Genomic DNA, 14263 nt, shown 5'->3' with positions numbered 1-14263 from the left:
AAGTTCCCAAGCACCTACAAAAGACCCTGGACATGTCGCCCGGCTGCTGAGACGCCGCTCATCATCGTGTGTCTTGATTCACTGATCTCGCACAGCCAGTTGACCTAGGACAAATGGTCCGCTGCCCTTTCATATCCTCGATCTGCCGTTGCAAAAATCCACAATATTATACGTACTATGCATATTACGATGGAAACTATGCATATAATCACTTTACATGATTCGTGTTTGCACACTGATTCCTTTGAGATGATAAAAATGCGAATTTTGACGTGTTTCTATCAGTGAATCTAACAGTGTCTCCTGTTGGTTGCGAGTAAACTTCGTAACGAATAAAAATTACATTTAACTTATCACTAATATCAGTATTACGCGTGAACTAGGAACTAAAATTTCACCAGATTTTCTGACGTGATATTAGGGTGCTTGGTTTTCGAGTTATTTGCATCTTTTTTTGTAGAAATGTTCAAAATTAGCATAATATGCTTCATATGTGTGGCCACATTGTCCATAGTTGCTTTTGCAGTTCCAGAGGCTATTTTCCTTCCGTCGTTACAACTGCAAGAAAATGCCTGAGTGGTGAGAAAAACACGTATTTTCTTTTAATTGTAAATACTTAACAAAAATACCCTCAGAAACATTAGCACTATTTGCTATTCTTTTAAATCCAATGAGAACCTAATTTGATCATATAGCTGCTGCAATCTATTATCTAATATTGGCGACACACCTACTGTTTTGTAATTCATTTTGTACCAAAATTAGTTCTTTAGCCCTTGGAACCAAAATTCTGACTCATAACAGAAATTGTAGTATTTAATAGAAATTCTGAGGCTGTTTTCCAGTAGTGTTGTCCAAGTTCTGTCAGGTACACCTTTTTCGATAAAATCGCTTAAGCAGAACGTTCAAGAAAAACACACACTATTTAAGAGAGAAGCAAAATCCTCATTTTTAAAGATGTGGCAATGAAATTTTGTACTACACTTTACATGAAATTAATACATTTACTGTTAAGTGCCTTGGATTATATATATATATATTTTTTAATGGAATTAAAAAATTTTAATTTCAAAAAATAATACGCGAACATTTTTCTCAGAGAGGCGCTGTATTCTTTTTTTCTCAAGATCTCCTGAGAGAAATTTCTTATCTTAAAGGCCATTCTCTAATACCTTCATCCTCCCTACTTTCCCATCATTAAATACAGGGACTGCATCAAAAGTTGCAATTCTGGTAACTGTAGCAGATGAAAATGTGGTTTTAGGGCATCGTTTCCATATGAGTGGATTTAGAAACTCATTTGGATTCTCGGTTTTGACATTAATCTGTATTTCAGGCACATCGGATGCGATTTCATCACCGAAAATATTGTGAACTTATTGCCAGTTAGTTCTACTAATAAATAAAAAATAAACTTAAAACTGACAGTTAGGAATGCTCCTGATGCTGGGAGCAATACCAAACTCCTGAGCTACATTCGTTACATGTCGTTCTTCTTAAAGTTTTTTCGACGATTTTTTTTCTCACGTGAAGTCACTCTAATATTGTCTCCGGGCTATATTGTAATAGTTAGTTGGTTGATTCGGGGGAGGGGACCAAACATCGATGTCATCGGTTTCATCAGATTAGGGAAGGATGGGGAAGGAATCACAGCCGGGCGCAGTGGTCGAGCGGTTCTAGGCGCTTCAGTCCGGAACCGCGCGACCGGTACGGCCACAGGTTCGAATTCTGCCTCGGGCATGGATGTTAGTGATGTCCATGGGTTAGTTAGGTTTAAGTAGTTCTAAGTGCTAGGGACTGATGACCTCCGATGTTAAGTCCCATAGTGCTCAGAGCAATTCGAACCATTTGAACCAAGGAATCAGCCTGGGATTTGCCCGACGCGAGTTAGGGATATCACGGAAAACCTAAATCAGGATGGTACCCCGGATTTGAACCGTCATCCTCCCGAATACGGGTCCAGTATGTAACCCCTGCGCCATCGCGCTCGGTATATTGTAACGAAGAACGCCACCACAGCACACCCTAACTACTCGCTGATTGACACACACGCGTTCTTTACGTTCCTTCAATTGTCTCGTGCTGCACGGCCAACCTCTTTTGGCGCTACAGTCACGCTAACCTCACGCCATGTGAATTTCAACTTTCTGTGCACGATTGAGAGACATCTGGCAACATTCTGCCCATCTTTTATTCATTTCTACCGAGTAGCTGATATGTTATGTTACTTTTACCTATTCGTCCTTAAGTAGTGCTGAGTAGTGTACATACGGTGTTTTTGTCCCTTGTTTACAACGCATGTAAACAGTACGCCAACAGTATAACACCGATTTTGAAATGTAAATACCAAAATGCATAGGCATGGTAACAGAACAGATTTTGTAAATAAAAGTGAAAAGCGTCTGGTGAAAAGCACTCTTGAAGTGTAGTAAGCTCCAGACGGTAAAACCAGTAATAGTTGATCGTAACGGCTGCTACGGAAGATCGCTATGCAAACAAGCATATCACAGGAGTCTGTCTGCAGCAGTGGAAAGAGATTTTAAAAAGTTAAGGATTTGGTACTCTAACATCTTCAGTCGGAAATCATAAAAGAGTAGCTTACTGGATACTAGAGATTCCACGTAAAACAAAATAAAAGCAAGTTCAAATTCTGGACAGCACAATTAAGAAAGACCACTGAAGGCAAATGTGGGAGGGAATGCAGGAAATAACGTGGGTATATTCGATGAAAAAAATAAAAAATTACGATGATACAAGGGCCATTGAATAAAAAAACGGATTTTTTTTTAAAGAATCTATTATGAGAACGAAATACAACACTTATCTATTTTTCAACGTAATGACTCCCCCCCTCCCATTTACCCCAACCCTTCCGAGTTCTATGCATTCATGCCAATTCTGGACAAGCTTATCAATTCCACATGCAAGGAATTCTTGGGGGCGTGTACGTGACCATTTATGCATTGCTGCTTGGACTTCCTCATCATCACCGAATCTTTAAACACTAAGAGCTTCTTTCAGTGAGTTAAAAATGTGATAATCTGAAGGTGACAGGTGCATGGAATGTGGCGTGCTGGGGCAAGCAGACGAACTTCAGGTCTCCCTGCACACATTCATGTGCCTTTCTTTCATTTCTGGTGTCAAATGTTTCGGAACTCACCTCGCACACACTTTCTTGAACATCAGTATGTCATGAACAATATGGTGGGATGATCCGACTCGAATGTTCATCGTTGCTTCGGTATCGTTCACAGTAATACACATGTTTTCCAATGTCAATCATTAACAATCGCAGTGTTGCTATCCGTGGACAGTGTGTCCTGGGCGTGGCGAATCTTCGACATAGTTCATGCCCCGTTTGAAATTAGCTACCAACTTGTACACTTGTATTCGATTCAAACAACTTTCACCATATTGCAAAACCGTCCGACGGTAAATTTCGAATAATTTCAACCCTACAACTAATAGATATCTAATGACACTCCGCTGCTCCGTGTTGGTGCAAACCTGCTAGGATCCGCCATCTTGCTTCAGTGATACTTACAAGGGAACCTCCCCATCGCACCCCCCTCAGATTTAGTTATAAGTTGGCACAGTGGATAGGCCTTGAAAAACTGAACACAGATCAATCGAGAAAACAGGAAGAAGTTGTGTGAAACTATGAAAAAAATTAATAAAATATACAAACGGAGTAGTGCATAGGTAACATCAAGGACAATCGGAGTCTAGGAGCGCCGTGGTCTCCTGGTGAGCGAGAGCAGCTACGGAACGAGAGGTCCGAGGTTCAAGTCTTCCCTCGGGTGAAAATTTTAATTTTTTATTTTCAGTTTATGTGACAAACTCTTATGTTTTCATCACTTCTTTGGGAGTGACTATCACATCCACAAGAAAATCTAAATCGGGCAAGGTAGAAGAATCTTTTTACCCATTCGCCAAGTGTACAAGTTAGGTGGGTCGACAACATATTCCTGTCATGTGACACACATGCCGTCACCAGTGTTGTATAGAATACATCAGACGTGTTTTCCTGTGGAGGAATCGGTTGACCTATGGCCTTGTGATCAAATGTTTTCGGTTCCCATTGAAGAGGCACGTCCTTTCGTCTACTAATCGCACGGTTTTGCGGTGCGGTCGCAAAACACAGACACTAAACGTCTTACAGTGAACAGAGACGTCAATGAACGAACGGACAGATTATAACTTTACGAAAATAAAGAAAGTAAAATTTTCGGTCGAGGGAAGACTTGAACCAAGGACCTCTTATTCCGCAGCTACTCACGCTAACCACGGGACCACGGCGCTCCTGCGTTCATATATTCCTTGATGTTGCATATCTAGCGCATGGACTACTCAGTTTGTATATTTTACTAATTTTTTTCATAGTACCACATAACTTCTTCCTGTTTCCTCGATTGATCCGTGTTCAGTTTTTCAAGCCCTATCCACTGTGCCAACTTATAACTAAATCTGAGGGGGGTGCGATGGTGGGGTTCCCTTGTTAGCATCCTGCTCGCGAGGTAGATGTGCCGGTTCCATCTGAAAATAGTGCTGGGATAGTAGCGAAACTGGCATAGAAGCACAGACTTAGTCGAGGTTTTGTATTTTTGTATATTATTTATTCATGAATGGTCTTTATAACAATAATCAAAAGAAGATAGCGCTTCAGCTTGGTCATTACGAACTACTTAAATGATTAGCATAAAACTGAAAAGCTTGCGTGCCCGGAACTTGTGCACACGCAGAACAGGCCGCCTTGTAGCACGCCTACCTCGTTCCGGACAAGAAAAACTTGACTTTCGACCAAAACGCGAGTCAAAAGAATTACCATAACTTGCTTTTTTCTCCCTCGAAAACTTCGCGTCGAGGAGCCTAATTGCCGTCTGAAGAGCGACGAACGGTGACAGTGGAATGCTGCAAAAATGTAATGTAAATCATTGTCTTTTATTCTGCTGGCCAGGGATGCTACAAAAAGTGTCTGGCTAATTTAACTAACCTAGCGAGTGTAATTACCATGTAACCTGATACGCGACAGTTGCACGGTAGGAGAGCCATTAACCTCCTTCTCCGACTGGCACTGTTATATATCCAAGTCCTTATAACCCCGAAGTCTGGCAGGTACAGTGTTCGTGCGTCTGCGGATCCAAGTAAGCTCCATTTACAGAGTGCAGCTAATCTCCCTCTTTTAAGGTGAACCGTTTTATCCACCGAGGTGTCCGAGACAAATTAGCCGAGATACTTTCCGAGAGGAAAGACTGACGTTATCATATTTTTCCTCTGAGTCAGCAATTTAGGGGAGTCCATTACCTTCCAGGCTGAACTACAGTTATCGGTTATTTATTCCTCAAAAGAATGATTTGCTTAAAAATATCGACATCGCTTGTCTCCGTCTTAAGCACATACAGCGCCAGAAGAAATTAGCAACCCCTTCCAGAAGTTTCCAGTTCACTCAAGATATAGTATTGCAACAGTACATACGGGATACACGAAATGATTACATTAACAGATCAACAGCTCAAGCTGTTTTGAGGTATCAGGTATCGACCCACGTTGAAAACACCATATTAGTACGTGGTGTAGCCTCCAAGGGCGACAATACAGCCCCTGACTCTGGTACCCAGTCGATCGTATAGATGGTGAATGCTGTTCGGGGATACGTTATACCACACCTGATCGGGCTGTCCGCGTAGCTCTGTAAGAGTTACTGATTGACGAGTCGCGTGAGTCACTTCTTATCGCATCATATCCCACATATCCCACATGTGCTCGGCTGGAGACAAGTTCGGAGATCGTGCTGGCCACGGAAGTTGCTGCACGTCTTACAGAGCACGTTGAGTTTCAGTGGCACTACATAGGTGAATATTATCGTGTTGGAACAACACATCACCTTCCCGTTGCTAGAACGGTAAAAGAAGGTGTCTAACACATTCTACACGTACCGAGCGCTGGTTATCTTCCCCTCCAGAAACATCAAAAGTGAAGGAAAGTTGTAGCTTATGGCATCCCAGAGCATAACGCCTGAAGGGGGCCAGTGTATCTTGGACGAATGCACTTTACGACACAGTGCTCACCAGGTCTTACACGCAAACGGACATCACTTACATGCAGGCAGACTCTGCTTTTTAATCGCTGAAGAACACCGAACGCCATTCTATCTTCCAAGTGTTCGTCTGACAGCATCAATCCAGCCGTGCACGTCACTGCTGTGGAACGAGTGGAAGACCAGCTAGAGCTGTGCTTGCCCGTAGTCTGACACGTCTGGGCTCACAAGCCCCCTTATAAGTGCTGTGCTAGCGGTACGATCTGCCAATGCTGCCATTATAACACGACGATCCTGGAGAGTGACTGTGCTGCGAGGACCACTGATACCACTGTCGTTGCACAACTATCGCTACACGTCCAACTTGAGTGGCATTCCTCCGAAAGGACCATTCTGCCACTCGGAAGATCAAACTAGGTCAGTTGTCTGTAGGAAACACGAATGCGTCTCTATGGCATGTTTACCTGCTCGCTTCACACGTTTGCACCACACTGAGCCTTCTGGTTGAGTGCATTCCCTATTCAACGGAAGACTCTGATAGCACTCTGGTAGCTACGCCACTACGCTGACGGTTAGTCGGTATTTTCAACGTAATTACGTAAGCCAATCCACCACGTCGTCCGCCAACAGATAGTGTAGCTAACAGTACCACGCCTGTACACCCATGCACACTGAGTATTACAGTTTGTTTTACATCAAACATACACCTTAGGCATTTTTGTGTGATTTATTTGTCATTTGTAGTCGACCACTATTAAATTATGATACTTACAGCGCCATCTATTGCTATATTTTGTATCTATTTATTTTTCTTCTGCCATACGTTTTCCCCCATCTCCGATAGTATTCCGTTACAATTTGACGTCATTCTGACCGGTGGTGTTATTTCTACAGTGGTTTTAAAGCTTAACTTTAATTATATTCACCCTGTAGACGAGGAAAAATTGTTGTAGAACAATATGCAGCCTTTGCGACACTTCTCAATCGCATTCAGCATTCCGTTTATTGAGACTACGCTGATCTGACGCCAAGGAAATCTTGGAATCCATCCTTACCTGGCGCATGCATCAATACCTCCACCGAAACCACCTCCTCCCCAACACCCACTGTGGCTTTTGACTTCCTTCTCTGTCGATGACTAACTCCTCCATCTCCCTCATCTCCTCTCCCTCAAGCTTAACGCCCGTCGTTCCGCCATTTTAGTCTCCCTAGACCTCGAAAAGGCCTACGACCATGTATGGTATCCCAGTCTCCTGTTTAAACTTCAGACCTACGTCCTTCCTATCAGCAATGTCTGTCTGACTGCCTCCTTCCTCTCCCACCGCCCCTCCTACGTTATCATTCAAAAGGCCGATTCCTGCAGCTTCTACACTTCCACAGGTGTGTCCTCAGGGCTCTGTTCCCTCCCCTCTCCTCTACCTCCTGTACACGGCAGATATGCCCCAATCCTCGCCCCCTCCCCCTCTGGTCCACCTCCTGCAGTATGCCAATGACACCACTTTCCTCGCCCTCACTCCTACCCTTCAACGGTCCCAACGCCTTCTCCAGAATCACCTTGACCTTTTTGCCACATGGCAAAGACCCACGCAATCATTGCAGACCATACCACTTGCTCCTTCCGGCCCCCTGATTTTTCCCTTACCATCTGCACACGTGCTGTCCGCCTCTCCCCTGCCCTCACCTACCTTGGACTCACTGTTGACCATCACGTCACCTGGATCCCTCATCTCTGCTCTGTCCAATCCAAAGCCCACAACCACCTCTGACTCCTTACCTCCTGGCCGGACGTGGGGGTTGAACCACTCTACCATCCTCCACACCTACAAATCCTTAATCCATTCCATCCTCTGTTATGCCAGTCCCGCCTGGATATCCGCCACCCCCCCACCCCCCAAATTCTGTAAGTCCCTCCAGACCCTTGAGCGCCATGCACTCCGTCTCGCCTTCTGTATACATCTCCCGTTCCCCAGATGGATCCTCTATGAGCTGATGAGCTGATTCCATTCCCCCATCTGTTCCTTTTCCTCAAACATGTCCGCATCCTCTATCCTCCCACTGACTTGATCCCCCTCATCCCCTGGTTGCTCCGCTGCGCCTTCACTGTTGTGTCCCCCCTACCTTCCACCTCTACACTCTTCATCTCCTTTCCCAAGGTGGCTTCCATCAACTCCCCCTCCCAAATGATGCCCTGTCTCCCTCCATTTATACCTCCTATCAACTATGATCCTCATCTCCCCCTCCCTCCCTCTGTCCTTTTCTTGTGCTCCCTCTCCCCCCCTTCCGTTTTTTCTCCATGTACCCACTCCTTGCCTCTCTTCTCTCACCCTGGGTCCATTTTCTTTCCCCTCCACTGTCTTCCCCACTCCTTCTCGCATCTGCCCTGTCCCCCTTTTTCCCATCTCCTCTCCCTCCAACGGCTCCCCTTTTTTCCTTTCCTCTCCTCCCACCCTTTTTTTGTTTCCCCGTCATTGGTACCCCCCCCCCCCTGCATCCGCCGCCGTGTCTCCTCTATAGTGCTGTTTTAAGTACATGTTTGGTGTTGTGCATCCCCTGTCAGTGTTGCGAACGGACAACATACTGTCGTTAGGTGTGTTTTTAAACTGTTGCGAACAGAAACCAGAATGTCGCCGTGTTTTTTAATTGTGCCTGTCTATTTACTATGTGTTTTAATCAGCATCACTGAGCCTTTGTTTTTATATTCTCTTCGCAATTTTTCGCCTTGTCCCGGTTTTAATCAGTCACCGTTTTATCGCCTGTTTTTATTTTTCTAATATCTCCTAATTTTGTTTATAAATTTTCTGTAGGCTGCAGAGCGGCATATTACGCTGCTGCCGGCCTACTCCTCTTCTGCGGGGGAGGGGGAATCGAAATCCAATAAAGGAAAAAAAAGTCAAGGAAATGGAAGTTTTACCAAAATATTGCTCTGGCAACGTGAACAATCGAGCATGTGTAGTTTGTCCGTTGCCATGAAACGAACTAAGCAGCGTGTTGTTAATAATACCTCCGATCTGAAAGGAATCCGAAAAGTAAGCACATCAAAGATCATCCCTCGCAGCTCCGCTGGAAAGATGTATTCGCTAACAGATTTCAATTCGTCTGGACGTGAAATACGCCCTCCGTATGTCTGATCATGGAACGAGTGATCAGTTGTGCAACAACGCGTGTATGGTCTGCTAAAATGAACTTATGGTAAGTATCAATTGAAAACACAACCTTTTTACGTCAAAAATAACCTTTGTTTAAAAATACATTGTATTTGTCTATGGTGATAGTGTTTGCTCTTGTGTTAGTTACACAAACTTCATGTTGTCAGGAACACGTACCTCTTTGTATGAAAGTATCATAACAAGAAGAACATATTAAGAGACTCTGACGTAACAGCTTTTCAGTTCATTAGAAGTTGTGGCTTAACTACGGTACAACTTATTAGCTTTAACCACATGGGCAATTAATAACGCAACTGTAACTTCACATTTTCCCGCACAAGTATAAGAAGTGTGAGCAATGGAACGTATCATAAACAGGGTTTTGTAGTTCAATGGACTATGTTATGAAACTACTGCTGTCAAGGACGTGATAAAGGGAAGCGTTAAAAACGTTTACCTACGATATTGAAGCAAACATATTGTCTTTTCAGTAGTATTAAAAAAATAGTAAGGAAAAGTAAATATAAAATAATCACAAGTTTTGTTGAATCGTAGCAACACGATATGATTCATGCAATGAGAGAAGAAAGTTGATGAATGGAGCAGTTGTTATGGTTACTTGTCAATTTTTAGGCATAAAACGAGTAGGAAGAAATTTGAAAAAAAGACGTTAATTGGAAGGATTCTTTTCCTCCGTGGCAATGGTCCATCTTCATGCAGTATATGAGAATTGTGTTATCTGTTGATCGTAGGCGACTGTACTGGGTGTGGGAATAGTGTGATGAGAGAAGGGAGAGGGTGAAACCCTTTGCCAGCACATAGCTTGCTCCTCTATAACAGCACCAAGCGGGTTGCCTCGGGCCTAATGTTCCCATCCAACGGACGGATCACCGTTAACAGTGTCACATGCCCCCACTTCATGAGACACTACGGAGAGGTTTGCAGTTTTATACAGGATGCTGGCGCAAGGTGAGGCGATCAGCAACCTTACACCACCATCTTTCCTGCCTTTGTCGGCCGAATATTGGCGGTGAAAATTTCTTCCAACACCAGGATTTGAACCTCAGCTACGGTCGCGGAAGTAGAAATTACAATCGAAGGTTATTTTATGTCTAGTGTAAAAGTTAGGTTTAATTGTGGATACTAGTGCACTAGTGTACTAGTGTACACCAGCCTCATTAGGTGAAATCGCAGACACACCTTAGTGCGAATATAATCAGTCTAGAGAAAGCAGTTACAAACATAGTGGTGGAAGAAAGGTTCCGTCTGTTACTTTTGGGCGGCATGGCGAAAAGCTATGTTGATGTATAGCTACGAGCTACAAACTGTATAATATTCACGAAATGGGGGCATGCGACATTGTCTATGGTGACACGCCTCTCAGACTGAGGACGATAAATATATAAAATTTGGAGCTTCTTGAGAGGAGTGGACCATTTGCCACCGCTGGATTCACTCCCCTCTTCTCTTAATTTATTTGTCGAGTGTATTATCCACCAACAGCAGTTGGACACTATATATGGTGAATCTGGACCTAAAAGAACTTAATGTCATTCCTGCCTTTTCTTCTGCCTTTTCTTTGCTAGCTATCATGTTGCTAAATACTGCTCTCTAGAATCTGAGACTGGAGGGATACCATCATACTTTCGGAAAAATGTCATCGAGACTCTCCCGAAGATAGGAAGAGAAGAAAAACGCGAGAACTGTCGCACGAACAGCTTGACAGCTCGTGTGTCAGAGTTGTTGATAAGAGTTAGGTACAGAAGAACAGAAAAGAAAACTGCGTTTGCTAGATGACAATCAATTCGGCTTTAGGAAAGGTAAAGAAACCACAGAAGCAATTCTAACTTTGCGATTACTACTGGGAGCAAGCTATAAAAAATAAAGTCATTTTCACTGGATTTATCAGTCTGGTAAAAGCATTCGACAGCGTAAAATTTTGAAAGATATTTGAATTTCTCAGAAAATGGCTGCTAGCTGTAAGGAATGACGGGTAATATACAATATGTATAAGAACCATGGAGGAACAATAAGAATGGAAGATCGAGAAAGAGATTCTCTGGTCAAAAACAGCGCAAGACAAGGTTGCAGTATTTCTCCCCTACTGCCCAACGAAGACATCGAAGAGGCAATGACGGAAATAAAACAAAGGTTCTGCAGTGGTAATAAAATTCAGGTTGGAAAGACTGAATGATAAAGTTCGCTGATGACATTGCTATCGTCAGTGAAAGTCAAGGAGAATTACAAGATGTGTCGAGTGGAATGAACAGGCTAATGAGCAAATAATATGGAATGAGACTCAGCTGCGGAAAGACGAAAGTAATGAGGAGTAGCAGAAATGAGATTAGTCATAAACTTAACGTCTAAATTGGTGACCTCGATACAGATGAAATGAAGGTTACCTAGGAAACAAAATTAGGCGTGACAGACAAAGCAAAGAAGATAAGAGAAGTAGGTTACCGTAGGCGAAAGGGCATTTCTCTCCAAAAGAAATCTGTTGATATCAAACATATGTCTTAACTTGAGTAAGAAATTTATGAGAATGTAGTTTTGGAGGACAGAATTGTATGGAAGCGAAGCACCGACTGCGGGAAAACGGGAAAACGAAAGAGTCGAAGCTGTTGAGATGTGGTGCTATAGAGGGGGGGTTAAGGTTAGGTGGACTAAAGAGATAAGGAAAGGGGACGTCGTCCCCAAAATGGGCAAGTAAAGGAAACTATGGAGAACACTGGCAAGAAGAAGAGATGATAGGTTGATGTTAACACACCAAGGAATAACTTCCATCATACTAGAGGGAGCTGTAGGAGATGAAAACTGTGGTGGAAGACAGAAATCGGAATAAATCCAATAAAAAACTGAGGACGCTGAGAGTAAGTGCTGCTCTGTGACGAAGAGGCAGGCACATCAGAGAGAGTCGTGATGGACCATACCAAACCAGTTACAAAACTGAAGGCCAAACACCTCCCGCCGCCGCCACCACTACCACCACCACTAAAAGAAAGAAATGCTGTCCTGTATGTTCAGATGCTTTTAGGTGAATAAATACTGAGTATGCATAACATTCTTCAGCGAAGGGGGTGATCTAGATTACTATGGAATTAGGTGCTGTTGACTTTAGAACCTCAGTCTCCATTCTGTTATCGTACGAAAATGAGCATATATAGTTGGGGCAAAATTGCATGGCATTTCATGTACGTTTTTTTTTTTATACTTGGCATATCGATATACCATGGTTTCCATGTTTCTGAAATGTCTTTTTGAAACGATATAATGTGCACAGGGTCGAGATGCACTGAGATGTGTTGCGTAAGGTATGACGTATACATCTTTGCTATGTAAAAATTAATCACATCCCTTTATATATGAATCTTTTCTGCTTAAAATTTAGATCTTTGCTTAACAGATCCAAAGATGGCAACTTAGTTTCCTGAAACTGGTAATCTAAATAAATGCTGTGAAACGTTTGAGGTTTTCTGTTCTGCTTTCATGAATGAATATTATGTATTCCGAGACGTACGTGGTTGGGTACACGTACCGTGTGACCGGACGCAGCTGGACTCACCTCACTGCCTTGCAGAGCCCGCTGCCGTTGTCGCACTTGTGCTGGTAGCTGATCTGCGTAGGCTTGCTAAACGACTCCACGTGCTTCACTTGCTGCGGCACCGCCTTCTGCACCGAACACACGTGCCGGCTGAAACAAAAGCAACACCTCTCATCGAAAACACAGTCATATAAAAGAATTTAAATACAGGGATATTGATAGGTACGTTAACTATTATTTCGTCAACAAACACTCCAATAAGGCCAAAGAAAAAAAAAAGCAAAGTCAAGTCAGAGGCATCATGTAAGGCAATAGAAAAGTTAAAGGAAAAGGATTATACACAATTTCTAAAAATATATTTTGAAACGGTTGATAGTGAGTTTCTATGAACAACTTTTAAAGTGTCTGGATACGCTCAGAAACTCGCGAGAGCAGCACAAAGTCTCTACAACAACACAGTAACGTTGGAAAATAGTAATCGAGGATTTACATAATCTTCAGAGACAAACAGGGAGTGAACAGTGTTGAAGTTTGCCATCAGAATTGTTTAACATATATTCGGATAAAATAATAAGTAAGTGGCAACAAAATATATTTTCCGAGGGATGAACCTGAGCGACGATGCCACACTAATTGATTGCTCTTCTCTGAAGGCAGGACGATCATCCAAGAAGATAAAGATAAGCTCCAACTGTCAAAGTCATTTTACATATGAGAAGGAAATACGGTATTAGGAAATCGACAAAAAATGTCTTGACTTAAAACGGTATCAGACAGATTTAAAACTGTTGTAAAGGCTCAGAATCTTCAACACATATATTTCAAATATCTTTTATATGATATCATCTACAACTGTTAGAAAATTTAAATAAAAAATGTAGTAAGTTACAGTATATACGTGGCATAGTTCACCGTCACTTAAAAAATTGAAACACGCAGGGAGATCGGTACTAAATTTCACAATATAATGGCAATGTTCTGATCTATGGAAGCGAGATTTACGCTGTCTCAGTAAAAGATCAGTCATTCGAATGAGATTTCTGTAATATGTTTTTGGAGTGTCCGAACGGATGACGTCAGAATAATGAACAGCTTTTCCATAAATGAGAAGTCCTGGAAGTAGTGAGAGAATTGTAAACACCACATTGACGTAACGTTGGATCGGAGATATTCCAACAACGTTCCTACCATAAACAGAGATCAGGAATGCCAGTAGAATCTATGGAGTGACGAATAACAAGAATATCATGAAGCTGGAAAAGGCGTTTCATCTTAGACTAGCAAGGAATAAGAAGTTAAAATGTCTATTGCGGACGCATAATTTGCGGTTACTTTTCTTCGAAGTACGATGCTCCTGAATTCAAACGTTTGTGATAGCGTTCGTATCATTGTTCAGAACACTGAAAATGCTTCAAATGGCTCTGAGCACTATGGGACTTAACTTCTGAGATCATTAGTCCCCTAGAACTTAGAACTACTTAAACCTAACTAACGTAAGGACATCACACACTTCCATGCCCGAGGCAGGATTCGAACCTG

The 14263-nt window shown here is 42.7% G+C and overlaps 1 protein-coding gene across 1 annotated transcript in view; it reads right to left on the bottom strand.

The window, feature by feature from the left end:
* Positions 1 to 13995, bottom strand: part of LOC124709021 (epidermal growth factor-like protein 8) — a 164331-nt gene extending 150336 nt beyond the window's left edge. Inside the window, exons 1-2 of the mRNA XM_047240700.1 lie at positions 13913 to 13995; positions 12746 to 12874 (exon numbers count right to left, since the gene is read on the bottom strand). Coding sequence (XP_047096656.1) covers positions 12746 to 12874; positions 13913 to 13995 — 212 coding nt within the window. The remainder of the gene's footprint in view (positions 1 to 12745; positions 12875 to 13912) is intronic.
* Positions 13996 to 14263: the final 268 nt, after the last annotated feature.

Source organism: Schistocerca piceifrons, chromosome 1, assembly GCF_021461385.2.
Source record: "Schistocerca piceifrons isolate TAMUIC-IGC-003096 chromosome 1, iqSchPice1.1, whole genome shotgun sequence".
Lineage (NCBI taxonomy): Eukaryota > Metazoa > Arthropoda > Insecta > Orthoptera > Acrididae > Schistocerca > Schistocerca piceifrons.
Note: the sequence above shows the minus strand (reverse complement) of the source record. Positions and strands in the feature narration are given on the sequence as shown.